This window comes from Camelus bactrianus, chromosome 16, assembly GCF_048773025.1.
Source record: "Camelus bactrianus isolate YW-2024 breed Bactrian camel chromosome 16, ASM4877302v1, whole genome shotgun sequence".
In the NCBI taxonomy this organism is placed as follows: Eukaryota; Metazoa; Chordata; class Mammalia; order Artiodactyla; family Camelidae; genus Camelus; species Camelus bactrianus.
This window is the reverse complement of record NC_133554.1, coordinates 37,647,627-37,665,687: the sequence shown is the minus strand read 5'-3', so window position 1 is coordinate 37,665,687 and position 18,061 is coordinate 37,647,627. Positions and strand designations below refer to the sequence as shown.

At 35.9% G+C, this 18,061-nt stretch overlaps 1 protein-coding gene across 10 annotated transcripts in view; it reads left to right on the top strand.

Annotated features, from left to right (window-relative positions):
- NF1 (neurofibromin 1) overlaps nucleotides 1-18,061 on the top strand; it is a 225,348-nt gene that overhangs the window by 183,682 nt on the left and 23,605 nt on the right. For all 10 annotated transcript variants that reach the window (XR_012499533.1, XM_074343088.1, XM_074343083.1 and 7 more), the window contains 13 exons: nucleotides 1,858-2,290; nucleotides 2,882-3,222; nucleotides 5,607-5,809; nucleotides 7,429-7,622; nucleotides 8,679-8,819; nucleotides 8,983-9,262; nucleotides 9,727-9,941; nucleotides 10,179-10,240; nucleotides 10,384-10,498; nucleotides 11,049-11,150; nucleotides 12,481-12,621; nucleotides 15,554-15,680; nucleotides 17,237-17,368. Coding sequence is in view for 9 of the 10 variants with exons in the window: in XM_074343088.1 (XP_074199189.1) it covers nucleotides 1,858-2,290; nucleotides 2,882-3,222; nucleotides 5,607-5,809; nucleotides 7,429-7,622; nucleotides 8,679-8,819; nucleotides 8,983-9,262; nucleotides 9,727-9,941; nucleotides 10,179-10,240; nucleotides 10,384-10,498; nucleotides 11,049-11,150; nucleotides 12,481-12,621; nucleotides 15,554-15,680; nucleotides 17,237-17,368 (2,486 nt within the window). In the remaining variant the exon portion in view is untranslated. The remainder of the gene's footprint in view (nucleotides 1-1,857; nucleotides 2,291-2,881; nucleotides 3,223-5,606; nucleotides 5,810-7,428; nucleotides 7,623-8,678; nucleotides 8,820-8,982; nucleotides 9,263-9,726; nucleotides 9,942-10,178; nucleotides 10,241-10,383; nucleotides 10,499-11,048; nucleotides 11,151-12,480; nucleotides 12,622-15,553; nucleotides 15,681-17,236; nucleotides 17,369-18,061) is intronic.

The window sequence follows — 18,061 nt, the reverse complement described above, 5'->3', positions numbered from 1 at the left end:
TCAGAGAGCCTTGGCATATGGCAAGTCCTTTTAATTAGAGTCTGTCCTTTCAGACCTTGGTCATGTTGGTCCTTTCTTCATATTCTTGAATTAGTTTCTTCTTTCACTGTCACTTACTTTCACTGTTACCCTAGTATTTTAGATCCTTGTTAGACCATACCTAGACTACCATAATACCTTTTTCACTAGCCCCAACTCTTTCACATACCTTGTATACATCACTTTTTGTGATCATATCACCCCTTTCTTTAAAAAAAAAAAAAGATTGAATAACTCCATAACACCTACAGCAGTGATTCAGAAATGTTAGTGCACATAAATATCAGATGATAAGGTTGTTTAAAACAATGAAAATTTCCAGGCCCCATCACACAGATTCATATGTAGTAGGTCTGGGCTGAGACCAGGACTGGGAAACTGCATTTTTATTGAGGTCCACAGTTGATTCTGATGCTGGTGCTCTACAGAGCACACTCTGAGAAGTACCAAGCTCCTTGGAGAAAGCCTGAGCCCCTTGGTTGAACAATTTTGGTCCCTTCACAAGTTAGCTATTCTCTATTTTTCTAGCTTTAGCTCTTAAAGCTTCTCTCCATGAATCCTCCATTCCGGCTAAACTAGCTGACTCTCACCTCAACACTTCTAGTTACCTATTTCTTTCCCTCTTGCCCTCTTTCCATCCTCTTGTTGAGTTTGAAATTCCTCCTGCCCACTTCAGCCAGTAGTTTTCACTGATTTTCCAGTTTCTGTTGATTTCTCCCTCATCTGAGCTTAACAAAAGTATTTTTTGCTACGGTTTCTTTGACAGGTGATTACATACTACTTCATATCTTTTCTTTGGTCTTGAAATGTTTTTCTTTTATTTTAAAATCATTTAACTTGTCATATTTTTATCTTATTTTCTCCCAGTAAGATTAAAAACTCTGAGGTAAGGATATTTATCTTAGCTTAATATGTAGTACACCGGAGTCATCAAGTATAGAACACTGGGCCAAAGTTAATACAGGTTGTTTTGATTTTTAATTCTGATACTGTGTTCTTCAGGGCTTTCTGATGGTCCTTATCTTGACTACTCAGATTGGTTAGCATTCTTTTGAGTGTAAGCAACATATGACCTAATATAGCTTAATCAAAAAATGGAATTTATTGGCTCACACAACTGAATTAATTTGATCTCGGGAGTCTTTATCTAGAACTCAAATGAAATGGTCAGGGCCCTGTTTCTCTCATCATTTCTCCGCTTCATTTCTTCAATTTTTAGGGAGGGTCTTCCTTCATATCTCAAGACCCAAGTTAACAACTCTCAGGGGTATGTGTTCCTATGTTTATAAACATGAGGAAAGAAAAGTTCTCAATTCCCAACAGTTTAAGCTGAAGTCTCTGCATTTGACCTCTTTGGCCTTGGTTGTCCTGATCTGAGTCATGTGATCATGGCTAAACCATTCTCTGGTCAAGGTGGGCTAAATGAATGAACTAAAGCCGTTCATTCAGTTTATTCCAGGGCTCCAGGTAGGTCATTCCCATCCATTCTGTTCACACGGGAACTTTGGTGGGCCTGGAGGCAACCAACCAATGTCCATTTCCTTCCTCTTTGCTTCTCTATGGCGGGCAAGTTTATTGTGGTTGCTCAGAAGTTTTTGAACTGGAGATTTGTCTCTTCCGCTTTACTTCAGCCTTACTTCTCAATGTCTTAAGAACAAGTGATTTAAAAAATGGCTGCAGACTTTGTATAATTGTTTTATATTGTAGTTGGCTTTCTCTAGAAAACTAACCAGAAAATAGAAGAATAAAATAGATTAGCAGCGTCTGTAATTCATTCAGAACTCTGTTAACAATGTCCTTTTTTGTCGTCTTTCTTAGGTTCAAAACTGGTCAAATCAATGGCGATTTGCTGATATACCATGTCTTGCTGACTTTAAAGCCATATTATGCAAAGCCATATGAAATTGTAGTGGACCTTACCCATACTGGGCCTAGCAATCGCTTTAAAACAGACTTTCTCTCCAAGTGGTTTGTTGTTTTTCCTGGCTTTGCTTATGACAATGTCTGTGCAGTTTACATCTATAACTGTAACTCCTGGGTCAGGGAGTATACCAAGTACCATGAGCGGCTGCTGACTGGCCTCAAAGGCAGCAAAAGGCTCATTTTCATAGACTGTCCTGGGAAACTGGCTGAGCACATTGAGCATGAACAACAGAAACTACCTGCTGCCACGTTGGCTTTAGAAGAGGATCTGAAGGTATTCCACAATGCTCTCAAGCTAGCTCACAAAGACACCAAAGTTTCTATTAAAGTAAGTTTCACTCCCTGTTTGGTAAGTGATTTATTGCCTTTCTTGACTAACTAGACTATGTACCAGACTCCCTAGGTGTCCCTGTAGTAGTATATCAAATGTAAAGTTCAGATGGAGGAAAACCAAGCTTTCTATCTTCATGGAGGTCCTGCAGAAGATTGGAGAGGTGTACACTTAATGATATTCCTGGTTGGATTGGAGGCAAGAGAGTGTTGTAGAATGGGCATTTACTATGTACCAGTCAAATGGCAGGAATATGTGGGGAGTGGAAATTACCTATTGAGAGTTCTTCTGATTATTACATGCTTTTTGCAGAGTGGGGAACGTGAAGCTTCAGGATAAAATCAGTAATTCTCCATAGGACTCTCAACCTTTTAAAAAATAAAAATTTTTTCTGATGTTTTCAGTCTCTTTGAGAGTATTTATCTAAATAATTATTGAACCCATTTGAATATATAATGGTGGTAACTCTTCTTTAAATGTCAAACATAGTATTTTGTTTGGTTGGTTGGTTAGTTTTTGAAGTCTCTTAGAATTCTGCATAATGAAATTTAATTCTTCTTCACTCTTCATCTCACCACCATTTTCCAGGTTGGTTCTACCGCTGTTCAAGTAACCTCAGCTGAGCGAACAAAAGTCCTGGGGCAATCAGTCTTTCTAAATGATATCTATTATGCTTCAGAAATTGAAGAGATCTGCCTAGTGGATGAGAACCAGTTCACCTTAACTATTGCAAACCAGGGCACACCACTCACCTTCATGCACCAGGAGTGCGAAGCCATTGTTCAGTCTATCATTCACATCCGGACACGCTGGGAGCTGTCACAACCTGACTCCATCCCCCAGCATACCAAGATTCGGCCAAAAGATGTCCCTGGGACCCTACTCAATATTGCATTACTTAATTTAGGCAGTTCAGACCCTAGTTTGCGGTAGGTTTTTAAAAAGCTTGTTTCAATTTTGTTCAGTATTTGTTGGTTTTACCATGAAACCACTTAATAAGCTTTTAAAGCAGCCTCTCCCTTAATGCTGTAAATTAGAAGGTATTCTATGTTAGTTAACCAGCATGACCTCATCAGGTTCACATGAACTGTGGAATTCTGAATATGGTGATTCACACTAAACCAATACATGTTCTTTCTCCAGGAAACTTGCATCTGAAGCATACAACACAGCAGTTTTGGTGGAGTTTTTTTGTTTTTTCAGGATGATTTTTGTTTTTGTTTTGGGTTTTGTTTTGTTTTGTTTTGTTTTTTTGGTATTTTTCCCAGAAAGTCTTCTTTAAAAAACTCTACTTCTAAATTAAGTTTCTCTTCCTCTGAGTTCTCTAAATAATTTTTCCCATGTTCAAAATTACATCACTATTAAGTTTCCTCATAGTCAAATCAGGTTATCATTGAAAAGGAGGGCTTAATGTTCAGTAACTCAATAACGTTGCATAGTTTCCACCTGTGTAACTGAAAGAATTCTTAAGACAAATATAGATATCATTTGAACAGAGTATAATTGGTTCTGTTTAGACTTATTAATCTGAACATAAATGAGGAAAGAGCAGGACCTATGAAGTCAGTATATTTGGGTTAAATCTAGATCCTCTTCTCTGTATGACTTTGGGCAAGGTACTGAAGTTCTTTGAGCTCCAGTTTCCTCATTTTTAAAATAAAGGTAACAGTGCTTTCCTTATACACCTACAGAGGTTGAATAAGTAATATGTGTGGTAGTGTAGCATAGCACCCAGCAGGTAGCTTCTGCTTAGCAAATACTACTTCCTCCCAGCTCCCCCCACCGTTTCCTCTCTCTGCCAGCGTCTCTTTGCACCACTTCCCTCTTCCCCCAGCTCTCTTTTTCATGTTAAGATAATTTTCTTGTCCCAGGTACCTTAGGACTGTCAAGATTTTTACAGATAACAAATTTTTGGCTTCAGAAAATCTTCCCCAGGGTAAAGTTATAGCCCAGGTTTTATAAGTAGGCTTTTTAGGATTCCAAATTCTTACTTATTTAAAAGGGGGGAAAAACAAGATTTTTTACCTGAATTGGCCTCATGGGGTCCATGAACTCCCAGAAACTATATGATGCAAAATTTTGTGTATGCTTAGCTTTCATTATCTCAGAGGAGTCTGTGATACCTACTCCCAGTTTGTGGGATCCCAGTTCTTTATAGCTGTTGAACTATACAGAGTGAAAGTCAGTGTCAAAATAGTATCACTCAGAATTCCTAAGAGTTAGTGAGAGATATATAAATTTAGAAACAGTAATATTAACATTTTCATTTTAGGAAAATGGATCTATACGTCTGCCTTTAATTTCTAATGCAAAATTCCTCATAGAAGAATGCTAGCAATCTTCTAGTAATTATTAACTTGAATGAACCTATATTCTTCTCTTACGAAATAAAGCCAGCTAATAGCTTCCGCTTTTTTGCTGAAGCATGTCATCCCAAAGAAAAAACCTTGAGGCAGACTTATATTTCAGTAGCTTTTCCCTCTTGTATTGTTGCATAAAAACATTAGCATGATGAAAACTCAGAGGTACTGAAAACCTGAAATTTACTGCAAACCATTTCTTTTGCTGGATAGGAAAAAAAAATCAAAATCTAAAGTCTGAGTTTTTTTAACTGTCTCCTAAATTGTTAAGCATATTTTTTAGACATTTATAAGGGAGTTTGGAGTTCTAATGGAACCTAGATATATTATGGATTTTTTTTTAACTCAATGCTTATGTACAATAGAAGGTCATAGAAGGAAAAACGTGGTGGAGGGGGCACTTAATTACATTTAAAAAATTGTTTGACCTCTAGTTTGTAGTATAACTTGTAGGACACTGAAAAAGAAATTCATTAAATGTTGATGAAAGACTTTAACATTCTGATTCGATGAGGGCTGTCTCATTTCTTGTGACCCCTGTTATAACTGCATCTAGTGGTGGTGGGGGAGCCACAATTTAAGTTGTGGCTTCACTGAAAATATGATATGCCTTATTCTGACTTCCTTTATATTGATTCATCTTAGGACCATAAACTTCTCATATTTTATATCCCAGTGAAATGTCTTTAGAAAGGCCTTATATTCACCTGTCTTAGGAGCCTCTCAGTTCTCTTCTGGTTGTGTCAGGAATTTCCTTTAAAAAAAAAAATCCTAAATGATCAAGGGGTATTTTGGGCTTACCATAGAATCACAACATCTTATCTCTAATTGATCATAAAATTTAAAAATAGTTGATTATGCTTGGTGATAGAATCATAAGTTATATGTTATGAAGAAGTTTTGGAATTTTAAGAAAAATGTTTTAAGACAACTTTATTTGTGTTTTCTCCTAGGTCAGCTGCCTATAATCTTCTGTGTGCCTTAACTTGTACCTTTAATTTAAAAATCGAGGGCCAGTTACTAGAGACATCAGGTTTATGTATCCCTGCCAACAACACCCTCTTTATTGTCTCTATTAGTAAGACGCTGGCAGCCAATGAGCCACACCTCACCTTAGAATTTTTGGAAGAGTGTATTTCTGGGTTTAGCAAATCCAGTAAGTAATGGCAATTTTCTTTATTTACTAACAATGATGCTAAGAAGATTCAAAGATGACCCTTTCATTTCAGAATTTGCCAGTGAAATTTTTAATATAGTTCTACTTTTTAACCTCTTTTCTTTTTTCATCTGTCTGAAGAAACTTCCTGGTAGACCACATTGAGAAATCCACCAAAATTCTGGCAATAAAAGCAAGGTGGCAAGGTTTTGATACCTTCCATGTCTGTGGACCACTTACAAAGCATTTTTTTATACTATGTTTCATATTAATTAGTTTCAACATATCTCTTCTTAGCAGGTTATTCCAAATGAGTAAAGTATCCACGTTGTCTCCTCAATTTTAGGGAAATCGTCATTTTCTCTTCCTCAGGTTAACTTTGAACTGTGATTTTATTGTTCATGTACAGTTCATGGATAATGAGTGGTACATGATACAGGGTCCAGAGTCAACTCCTGACTTGGCTTTAGTAAGTCTCATAAATTTAATATCCACTCTTTACATCTGTCCACCATCAGTCAGACCCTATAATAGTATAAAGTTGCTCTTCTTCCAACTTATTTCCTGACGTTTTCTTCCCTTCCCTCTCTTTCCATAATACATTAGACTTCCTTTTTCTGCAAACACATTTCTTGATTTTTCTGTATTAAGTAATTGAAAGCTTTGACAATTTATTGAGATTAGATTACTGTATATTTTCACAGTAAGAAATGTAGGAATAAAACCCTAAAAAGAAAATATGTAAGACTGACAAAATAAGAAAAGTATAGTTGTATTGAGAAATATTAATAAAAAAAGATTCGAGTGAATGAACAAGCATATCGTGTCCCTGGATGAGCAGTTCTTCTCAGATTATTATAAATTCAATGCAGTCCCTTCAAAAAAGCTGTGAGATTTGAGGATTAAGAGTGAAGTAAAACTTTAAATGATTATCCATTTCACTTGAAAATACAATAGCTAAGAAAATATTGAAAGAAAAAAAAAACTAAGGGACTAGATTTATCAGACATCTGAACACACAACAGTACAATGATTAAAACAGGTGTTCAAAAGTCAGCAATCAGATCTCTTTAAGAAAAATAGATTGATAAAGAAGTATCACAAACTAATGGGGGGAAAATTAAATCATTTAAGAAATGAGGCTGGGAAATGAATTAAGTTGTTAACCACGAGATGCCAAAATAAGTCCTCACTGTATTTAAGAATTGAATATAAAAACTGGAACCATTTTTAAAAAAAAAGAGGAAGAAGAAGACTAATACCTAATTGCTTTTTTGGTTACTAAGGGCTTTTGAAGCAGAAAAGTGATACAAACAGAGGAAATGGTAAACAGATTTGACCACATAAAACTTCAAACATCTCTACTTTAAAAAAAAAAAAACTAAAAGATAAATAAAAACCTAAGAAATATGCTTGCAAAAAGAATGATATCTTTAATCATGAAGAGTTCTTAACAGATTAGTAAGAAAAATGGATCAACAGTAACATGCGGGTCATGCTAAAATATATATATATATATTTTACATACTCCTTTTACAATAAGAATAAAACAAGAAAAATTTTAACTAGGAGAGAAATTATTGTTACCATCTATGCTAATAGTGTATTTCCCCCCTCAGGTATTGAATTGAAACATCTTTGTTTGGAATACATGACTCCATGGCTGTCCAATCTAGTACGCTTTTGTAAGCACAATGATGATGCCAAACGACAGAGGGTTACCGCGATTCTTGATAAACTGATAACAATGACCATAAACGAGAAACAGATGTATCCATCTATTCAAGCAAAAATATGGGGGAGCCTTGGGCAGGTATTGAGTTTGCTCAGATCTTTATCTAGTACAGCCTTGGTGCAGGTATTTATCTGATGCCCAGTTTGTGCAAAGCACTGTGCTAGGGATATAGCTATAGAAAAGACAGTCCCCTCTTTCTGAAAGCATGCAGTCACCCACCGAATTCTTGATCTGGTTCAAAATTGTAGATGTGTGATGCATGTCTCAGAACCAGAGGAAAACTAATTATTTTATCACTCTTCTCTATGGCATGCATAATTATGGTTGTCCCAGACTTCTTTATGTGCAGACCCACAGGTGCTGTCGGCCAACTGTACTAGGCCATTTTTTATGTAAGGGACTTGAGTATCTGCAGAATTTAGTATCCATGGGGATCCTGGAACTAACCTGCAAGGATACCAAGGGGCAGCTGCATGTAGAATTTAACTGTAAGAATCTGATTTTTTTTTCTAGTAAATAGTGTGTTATGGTTGGTATATTCTAGTACTTTATATACCATAGGTGTCAGTAAATGTTAATGATGTTATTTGGGACACCTGTTCTAGCACAAGAACGCCAATATTAAAATAGTTAATGTAGCAATTTATTTTTTATCTGACAAGAATTATTTTTTCAAGGTAATCACTTAAGGAAGCAATATCCTTATTCAAACAGTGCTGCAAATCCTCCAAATAATTTTAAATGACCTTGGAGCCAGTTCTATAGCTCTACAAAACATCTCAGTACTTGATGTCACTTCCTATAATTTAAAATAATTGTGCTTTATATTGCTCATACATTACCGTCTAAGAAGAGAACAGGGGTGCTTTAAAAGTGAGTGAAAATAATATATGTAGAGATTTAAAATTTTTGAATTCCAGTCTCTTAATCTCTGAAGGAATTCAGTGACTATTTTCACCCTTTTCTGGATGTTTTATGATAAATTGTATCTACTGACAAATCTCTAAACAAAGCCTAGTATTATGGAGGCCGCAGGTAAAATAGAATTTTCGTGTTGATTGGGCTGCTCCTTGAAGTTAAAAATTAAGTTGGTAGAATGGCTAAAACGTAAGTTATTTTTCCCTCTTCTACTAGATTACGGACCTCCTTGATGTTGTACTGGACAGTTTCATCAAAACCAGTGCAACAGGTGGCTTGGGATCCATAAAAGCTGAGGTGATGGCAGATACTGCTGTAGCTTTGGCTTCTGGAAATGTGAAACTGGTTTCAAGCAAGGTAATCACTTTTCTTTTGCCTTCTGGACTGGCTTGAGGTATCTGTTTTTATTATCCGGGGTTTTTAGTTTTGTAACAAGTCATTTTAAAGTTAAACTGAATTTTTTTGTGTGGTAAAACTCTTTTTTAGCTCCCACATTTTAAAAAATTCTGCTTCTTTACAGGTTATTGGAAGGATGTGCAAAATAATTGACAAGACGTGCTTATCTCCAACGCCAACTTTAGAACAGCATCTCATGTGGGACGATATCGCCATTCTAGCACGCTACATGCTGATGCTGTCCTTCAACAACTCCCTCGATGTAGCAGCTCACCTCCCCTACCTCTTCCACGTTGTTACTTTCTTAGTAGCCACAGGGCCACTCTCCCTTAGAGCTTCCACGCATGGATTGGTCATTAATATCATTCACTCTCTGTGTACTTGTTCACAGCTTCATTTTAGTGGTAAGTTCCAGGAAAGCAGTTTGTGGTTCACCAGCTCCTTTCTCCGTTTTACACCACCTGATTGACATAGATTACCGTATTATTTATTATGGTGCCATAACACCAAGCCTATGGTAGTGACATGAACTATTATCAAAAAGAAAAAGAATGAGTTACTTCCATTCTGTCTCGAGCCATAGCAAAAGATGTTCCGTGCATGTTTGTCACGTAGACTCTAGTAGCTACCACGCAAGCTAAAGACGCAGCACCAGTTGACAGTGTTGCGTTCTAGCACAGATTTGTAGATAAAAGGAGCGAAAGCAGTGAGCATTAAGCTAATGTATCCAGAGGGTTGATTTAGGGAGCATTGTTATGTAATTTTGGTATGATATTCAAATTTTCTAAATTCGAAGTGAAATATGGCACTTTGGAATTTTAAAATTAGTATCGTTAAAGTCTTTCCCTGTTCCTTTTTTCTGTTACAGAAGAAACCAAGCAAGTTTTGAGACTCAGTCTGACAGAGTTCTCATTACCCAAATTTTACCTGCTGTTTGGCATTAGCAAAGTCAAGTCAGCTGCTGTCATTGCCTTTCGCTCCAGTTACCGGGACAGGTCATTCTCTCCTGGCTCCTATGAGAGGGAGACTTTTGCTTTGACATCCTTGGAAACAGTCACTGAAGCTTTGCTGGAGATCATGGAGGTACAGACGGGAAAATGATAAGACACTAAGGTCATTTTTAAAAATCTCCTGGAACTGTATAGAAGAAATACTGATTTTTCAGCTGTTTTGCATTTAATACTTAAATAAAGACACTCCCATGGAATGTGTTTATTGGTACTATATATGTCATGTATTTAATGCCATTGTAATAAACATTTTAAAATGTTTCTGTAAACACTTATATACATAAATATATTCGGAGTATCCTTTTTTTAGGCATGTATGAGAGATATTCCAACATGCAAGTGGCTGGACCAGTGGACAGAACTAGCTCAAAGGTATGTCCCAAATAAAATCAAGTTGTAAAAGTATGGTATTGTTGAAAAGGTAGCTATTACTGCATAATCAATATTTTAATTTTTTTAATCTACATATATATAAACAAAGATTTTCATAAGCACTTTGGATCTTTTAATCGCAGATTTGCATTCCAGTATAATCCATCCCTGCAACCAAGAGCTCTAGTTGTCTTTGGCTGTATTAGCAAACGAGTGTCTCATGGGCAGATAAAGCAGATTATCCGAATTCTTAGCAAGGTACCTCCCCCATCTCCTCCCAAATATTTGTGGTTCCCTAAAGCATATCTTGAATTTTCTAAGGGACATTTAAATTTAAATTTAATAAAATGTTTTGTGTGTTGCTTATTGAACCTTTAAAAAATAGGTTTTGGTTATTTTCTTTATTAGAGTTCTTTTTTTGTTTTGTTTTCTTTATTATAATTCTTTGAAGTGAGGAAACCTCTCTAGAGAAGATACCTTAAAAAGAAAATGAATATTTCTTTTGGTAGAAGGTACTCTTAATATTTTATTATAAAACTAGATGGTAAGACTAGCCTTACACAGTATTACATAACTTGCAGTTACTATAATAATAATGCCTGATACTATATTAGGATATAGTATAGAAATATTTAAAAATAAGAACCCAAATGTGCATTGAGCTAACTACCAAAATCACCACAGCATTAGAAATAATCCTCACACTTATCAAATACAGAATTGTCCCTGGACTAATTCTGAGACTCAGTTTAGGAGTTAATGTTTTATTTCAATGAAAGTAAAATAAAGAATTCTCTTTCCCTAAAAGGCGCTTGAGAGTTGCTTAAAAGGACCTGATACTTACAACAGTCAAGTTCTGATAGAAGCTACAGTAATAGCACTAACCAAATTACAACCACTTCTTAATAAGGTAATTACTAGAAAATGAGTGCATTTGTTTTGGGTATCAGTGTTAAATGTTATTTTCTTTCAAATAGTAAGAAAATAAGATGGATTGAGAAGTTATAAAGAAAAAACTACAGCTAAAGTAGAACTTCTTGCTTTAAAAGTTAGTTGTTTGAAGTATTTACTTTAGAGGAAGATTGGGTATGGAGAGTATATTCTCAAATGCTTGTGTTTTGTCATCAGTGCTAATGGAAAGACAGGTGTATATTCCTAATTCTTTTATCCAGTAAGTACTAATTGAGTATCTGCTATGTGCCAAATACTGTTCTAGGTGCTAGAGATGTATTACTGCCCTCATGGAGCTTTCATTCTGGGGTGAATGTGGGAGTTGGGGAGTGGCTAGATAATAAACGAAGTGAGGAAAATTCATGGTATGTCAGTTCGTGACTATTACTGTGGAGAAATGAAAAGCTGAGTAAAGTATCCCTGATAATCAAAAGAGTTTGGGTGCTAAACTAAAAGGAATACAATGATACAGCCACTGTTTTAGGATGGTCTGAGCTCATGTCAGCTTTGTGACCTCAAGCAGGTCATTTAACATGCCTGGATATCACGTTGATAAAAGGAGTAAAATAGACTGTGTGGTGGTGTACTGTTATCTTCTACTCTAAGGTTGTACTGTGTGAACTGAGCACAGAGACAGGCCAGACTTGAGAGAGATTATGGAGAAGTAAGTACCTGTATGTTCCTGGTAGTGAAATTTTTCAGAATAGTGAGAGGGAAGATTGTAAAGACTGGATAGAATTAATCTAACACTCAACATTCTTCAGAAGATTGTAAAGACTGGATAGAACTAATCTAACATTCCAACATTCTTCACAAAGGGAGTTTGGAAATGTACCTGTATGTTTTCAAGCAGATGAGTAATCTTGGCAAAAGTAGGACTTAGAAGGATCATTGTGGGGGTGGTGTACACAGGAGGATTGGAGGAGAGAGAAACTGGAGGTAGGAAGTGTCCACATTTAGAATAAAGAAGGTTGGCACAGCATAGTGTCATTAGCAATAAGCAGATGCAAAAGAACCTACTTTGGAAGAATCAATAAAACTTAGTGACCAGATTTTAGAATCAAAAAATAGGGAGCAATCAAAGGAGATGACAAGGTTCTAAACCTGGCTAACAGTGTCTTTAGTTACACATATGGAATAGAGGAAGAGCTTACCTATGTATTTACCTTCTCCGAGAGAGAGAACACACATAATTTGGGGGATAACATGATTTGTTTTATACTGCAGTGTGTTTTGACAAGACTGTTTGTGGTTCATCATTCTAACCTGGCGTGTGTCTCCCTTGCCAGGACTCCCCTCTGCACAAAGCCCTCTTTTGGGTAGCTGTGGCCGTGCTGCAGCTCGATGAGGTCAACTTGTATTCAGCAGGCACCGCACTTCTGGAACAAAACCTGCACACCTTGGACAGTCTCCGGATATTCAATGACAAGGTAGACAAGCTTTCAGTTGGTATTTCTAAAGTTATACAGATTTGAACTCCTCCTTCTTTTATTGTTGTTGTCCTTTAAAATCAGAAGAGGTCCATAACTTAAATATGAATTTCTGTAATGCAACTTATTGTGAGTATAGTTCCTTACCAGCTCATAAAAATTGTTTAAACTTGGCATATTTTCCATTAAAAAATAGCAATAAAACAGTATTTACCCAGTATTAGTAAACAGAATAAGGATAAAAATACTGAGTGGTAGTAACAGCTATCATGTGAGGCCCTGTGCTGTACTATGTACTGTATGTTTGTTATTTGTAAATTCATAACCCAAAGGTAAAGGTTAACATTCTCCACCCTCCATTTCACTTCATATATGAAGAAATAATTCAATAAAAGTCAGCTTATTTTTAGATTTTGGCACTTAATGAAAAGTAGGTATAATTAGAAGTTGATAAGGAGGTTGGAGGGTCTAAAGGAAACTTCTGGATACTTAATTATACAAGTTTTTTGTTTGCTTAATCCCACTTTATTTTTATTTTTATTTTTATTTTGGGTGGGTAGTTAGGTTTATTTATTTATTTAAAAAAATTTTTTAATGAAGGTACTGGGGATGGAACCCAGGACCTTGTGCATTCTAAGGATGTGCTCTATCACTGAGCTATGCCCTGCCCCAAGCTTAATCCTACTTTAAAAGATACTATCACCACTCCTCTTAACACTTTTCAGCCTTGATTGAGGTTGGATTTTGTTTCACAGAGTATAGTGGAGGGAATGTAGCAGTAAGAAATTGTATTCCTTTTGTCTTTGGAGAAACAAATGGGAAGAGTCTAGGAGAAAAGAGAGGACTTTAAAATAGGCATGTGTGTATAACAAGAGATTTCAAGTGAAATTAACAGCTTATGAGTAGAAAGAAACAGAACCAGAGTGTGGTTTTGAGCGTGAAGATACCTGTCTAAGCATTGTTTGTTCAGTCTGCCAGAGACAGCGTATACCCAGAACAGCTGGGGCTCTGGGAACTGTGGAAACAAAATTCTAGAGGTAGAAGCTACCTTGAAGTTTATCAGTCAGACCTCCATTTTATAAGATAGGAAAGAACAAAGAAATAAAGTAACTTGTTCGTGTTTGGGACTAGACCTTCTCTTTCCTAATCCCCATTGCCCTTTTCTGAGGCTGTCTTAGGGCAGTGGTGGTCAGATAGCTGGCTTTGGCCATTTGTGTGACTATAAGAATATTTGTAAATGAAGTGTTTATCTAGGGCTATCTGCCTTGGCATTTTCATTGCCAGAGTAGCCCATTAGCAGAAGCTAATGTTGACTCCAGTGCCCCAGGATACTAGGAATCAGAGCTAATAAAGCTTGTTAAAAAGTCACCAGGATGAAAGATGAATAAGGTCTGAGAATCTGTGTTATAATCTGATGACTATAGTTGATAATGCTGTGGTGTATAAGTGAAATTTGCTGAGAGTAGAACTTAAATGTTCTCACCAAGAAAGAGCAAGGGGGTGTAAACATGTGAGGTGATGGATGTGTTTATTAACTTATTGGGGAATCCTTTCACAGTGTGTATGTGTATCAAATCATCACATTGTAAGCTTTAAATATCTTACGATTTTATTTGTGAATTATACTTCAGTAATGCTGAAAAATATATATAAATTAAACATATAGTAGGTTAATATTTTATATAATATTTATATAATATGCAGCAACTTGTTTTATTTAATATAAAGTGAACATCTTTCTAAGCATATATATATGTATGTGTGTGTGTATGTGTGTATATATATGTATATACACATACATACACACCCACATAAATATATGTGTGTATAATTCTTTCTCATGGCTGCAGAGTATTTTAAAGTATGTATGAACCACAATTTATTCAACCATTTGCCCATTAATGAACATTTGATTTGTTTGTCATCTTTCCTATTATAAACAATGCTGATCTAAACATCTCTCTCCATTTATTTTATATACTCATGCTTTTCTTTCTTTGAGATAGAAATCTAGACAGACCTGAACATGACCCTAGTACCTTCAGCTTTTGCTTTAAAAACTTTCTGTTCATAAGGAAATCACTGGGATTCTTTTTTCAAAAAATGCAAATTCCTGGGCCTTACACACCTCCCATGATTCTGAGATGGAACCTAGTACTTTCCACTTTAAACAAGCATCATCAGTGACTTTAAAGCAGATATTCCTGGAACCACACTTGAGGGAACACTGTTAAAAATCTTAATTTAGTGGGCAAGTAACATAGCATTTTTGAGTTTCAATTTCCTTGTTTTCCCACACTATAATTTAAAATCCATCAGGGCAAGTACTTTTTGTCTGTTTAGTTCACTGACATATTTTCAGAGCCTAGAACCACGCCTGACACATCAAACACTATAAGTATTTGGAAAGTAAAAGGATGAGTAAGTGAATGAATCAATCTGTAGAATGGAGCTATCACCTGCTGCATAGAATTGCTTTAAGATTTCAATACAATAACGCATCTAATGTTGTTGTATATAGCAGGCACTTGGTAAGTATGAATTCTCTTCATTCTCTTGAATTTGTAGTCACCATAGTACATAAAGTGCCAGCTACAATTCAGTGGATGGTTTTGTTTAAAACAAGAATAGTTGTAATTTTTGAAAAAGTCACTGGGATTTCAATTGACATTTATTTTGCATTATTTGACATTTAAGCTGTTTTATCTTCCATCATCTTCATATTTTATGCTTGAATGTCTTGCACTAGTTTATTTGTAGTACCTTAAATGTTCTATGGTTTTCTGTAGTCATCTGAAAATAATTTCTCTCAACCTGAAAGGATTACTTAAACTTGTCATAGCTGTTGAACACAATCAAAAACCAACGAGTGATCCTTTAAGGAAAGTTCCTGTGTGAACCCCGTCAACCATCTCATGATTATTTTTAATAGAGTCCAGAGGAAGTATTTATGGCAATCCGGAATCCTCTAGAATGGCACTGCAAGCAAATGGATCATTTTGTTGGACTCAATTTCAACTCTAACTTTAACTTCGCACTGGTTGGACACCTCTTAAAAGGTAGAGGCCTTGTGTCAGAATAGTTTTATGAAATGGTATCAAGAAGCCAGAAGTAACTAAAACAATTGCTTGCTTGAAATAATTTGGCTCATATATCTTACTTTAATTGCAAACTGATCTCTTACTGAGTTATGTTTCATTCAGTATGTATTTTAATAGAGCCTAGTTTCCACATCAAATATCAGATTTCTTTTAAAGAGCAAAAGAGCTGTTGATTCTTATAAAAATGTTTAAGGACTGAACTTTCTAATAGCTGGTTTATTAGTTAATGCTACTTAAGTATCTTTTTAGTTATCAAAATAAGACATACTACAAGTCAATAAATGTTATTTGAGTAACTCAAGTCGAAGATGTTATATTAGAGATTTGGTGACAGATTTTCTTAACTTGTATACTAATTTAATTGTTGATCAGTCATATTAATTACATACCATAGACCCCCCCTTCCTGGTACCCCATCCTCCCCCATCCACATTTCTATATTACTTAGAGCAGTCGTCTCCAGCTATTGCTCAGAGCCAGCTTGTTCACTCTGACCAACTTTACTCCCTACTGCTGACCTCACTATGTGTAAGCTTTTGTTTATTAACATGGGGCAGTCATGGCACAAGACTGCATTTAACAGGAGCGGCATATAGGGGTGAGTCAGAAGCAAAAGCAGTGTAAACTAAGGCCTGGGATAAGGAGCGGGCATGAATCAGTGGTTTTAAGCAGCACTGGATTTGGTCAAAGTCAGAGACTCAAGCTAGAACTTGAATCTACAGTTTTGTATCAATTTAAATGATTGTTAGGCTTGAGGGATCATGGAGGTTCCCCCAGTTTTTACCTGATATGTATATATACGCCCACTACTGTGAATATATACATTTGATTTCACCACCTTATGAAATTTTTGCAAAAAAATATTGACAGTTTTAATCACGATAGTGAATAGGGATTGCTCAAAGATACTGCACTTACTGCAGGATACCAAGAGGAGGGATTGCAGCTGGGCTGATAAAGTGCTTGCTTATTCTGTATTTCTAAAAGAATACCAGATATTTTCAGTGTATAAATCCCTTGTTTTAAATGGAGTAGCATAAGTGATTAAAAGCTGTCTAAAGAACAAGCTTACCCTCTAATCAACTCGATTCTTTGCGCTCTGAGAGCATATACTCCCCATATCATTAGGCTTTTTCTTTTAATTAAAAGAAATTTAGGTGATAGAACCCTATTTTCAAAGGATATCTTAAGGTGAACTACAATACATAGGCTTTTTAAAAAATCACTGTGCTGCTTAGGGAATAGAAGATCAGAAACACCATCATCTCTCCTAATTTCCCTCTTAGAGTTACAGGGAACATTATTCTATTCTACACATTTTTGGTGCTTAATCATATGTAATTAATTAACTATTCACATGTATATATTTTACCTTCCAAAATGGCTATTCTTAGAAGGCAGGAGTTACTCCTTATGTACTTCATTTCCTTAGAGTTGCTAGTCACAGAATAAGAATTCAGCAAATACTTGCTGAAAGAATGAATTAACTTCTTGTTTGTTTTCATCTTTTGTAGGATACAGGCATCCTTCACCTGCCATTGTTGCAAGAACAGTCAGAATTTTGCATACACTACTAACTCTGGTTAATAAACATAGAAATTGTGACAAATTTGAGGTGAATACACAGAGCGTGGCTTACTTGGCAGGTAAAAATACAAAATAGACAAAATTAATCTTACCACATCTATATCTAAAGACCACCAAAAAGGTACAAACACCTTTGGGTCCTGTAGCTGGCTGCTTGGTAGGATAGAGAGTTCACAGTCCAGTCCTATGGTATTAGTTAAAATTTGGAAAGTTCTGCCAAAACATTTTTCCTTATAAAAGAATTTGCATTTAAATATGAAATATATTAGTCACCTTTGGTTCAAGACACTATGTAGTTCCCTACTGTCTGTCAAAATCTGAACGTCTCAGCCTAGCACTCTGGGCTGTTAAGCAGCCCTCCTGATTCTGTCCTCTTTCTCTAAATTTCATAGGCCTCATTTTTTATTAGCTCTCCAAATGGATGGGCTATTTTAAGCTAATTCATTTGCCATCTCCTAGAAGTGCCTTTCTGCCTCTTTAATATTCATTCTTGATGTCATTTGTTTTACCTAGACTGTCTGCCTATCCCCATCATTCCATTATACCGTCTCTATTTGTTTTTGCCGGTACCTGTGTTTCTCTACTCAGCAACACTTAGCACTTACTCATATAACACAGTTTGTAAACATAGTCGTTGATGGAAAGTGCTGACTCCCAGTTTAGCAGACTTTAGTTTGTGGCAACTTTTTTGTTTGAATCATTTAACCTTGGGCAAGTCATTTAATATTTCAGAGTATTTTTCCTTATCCAAG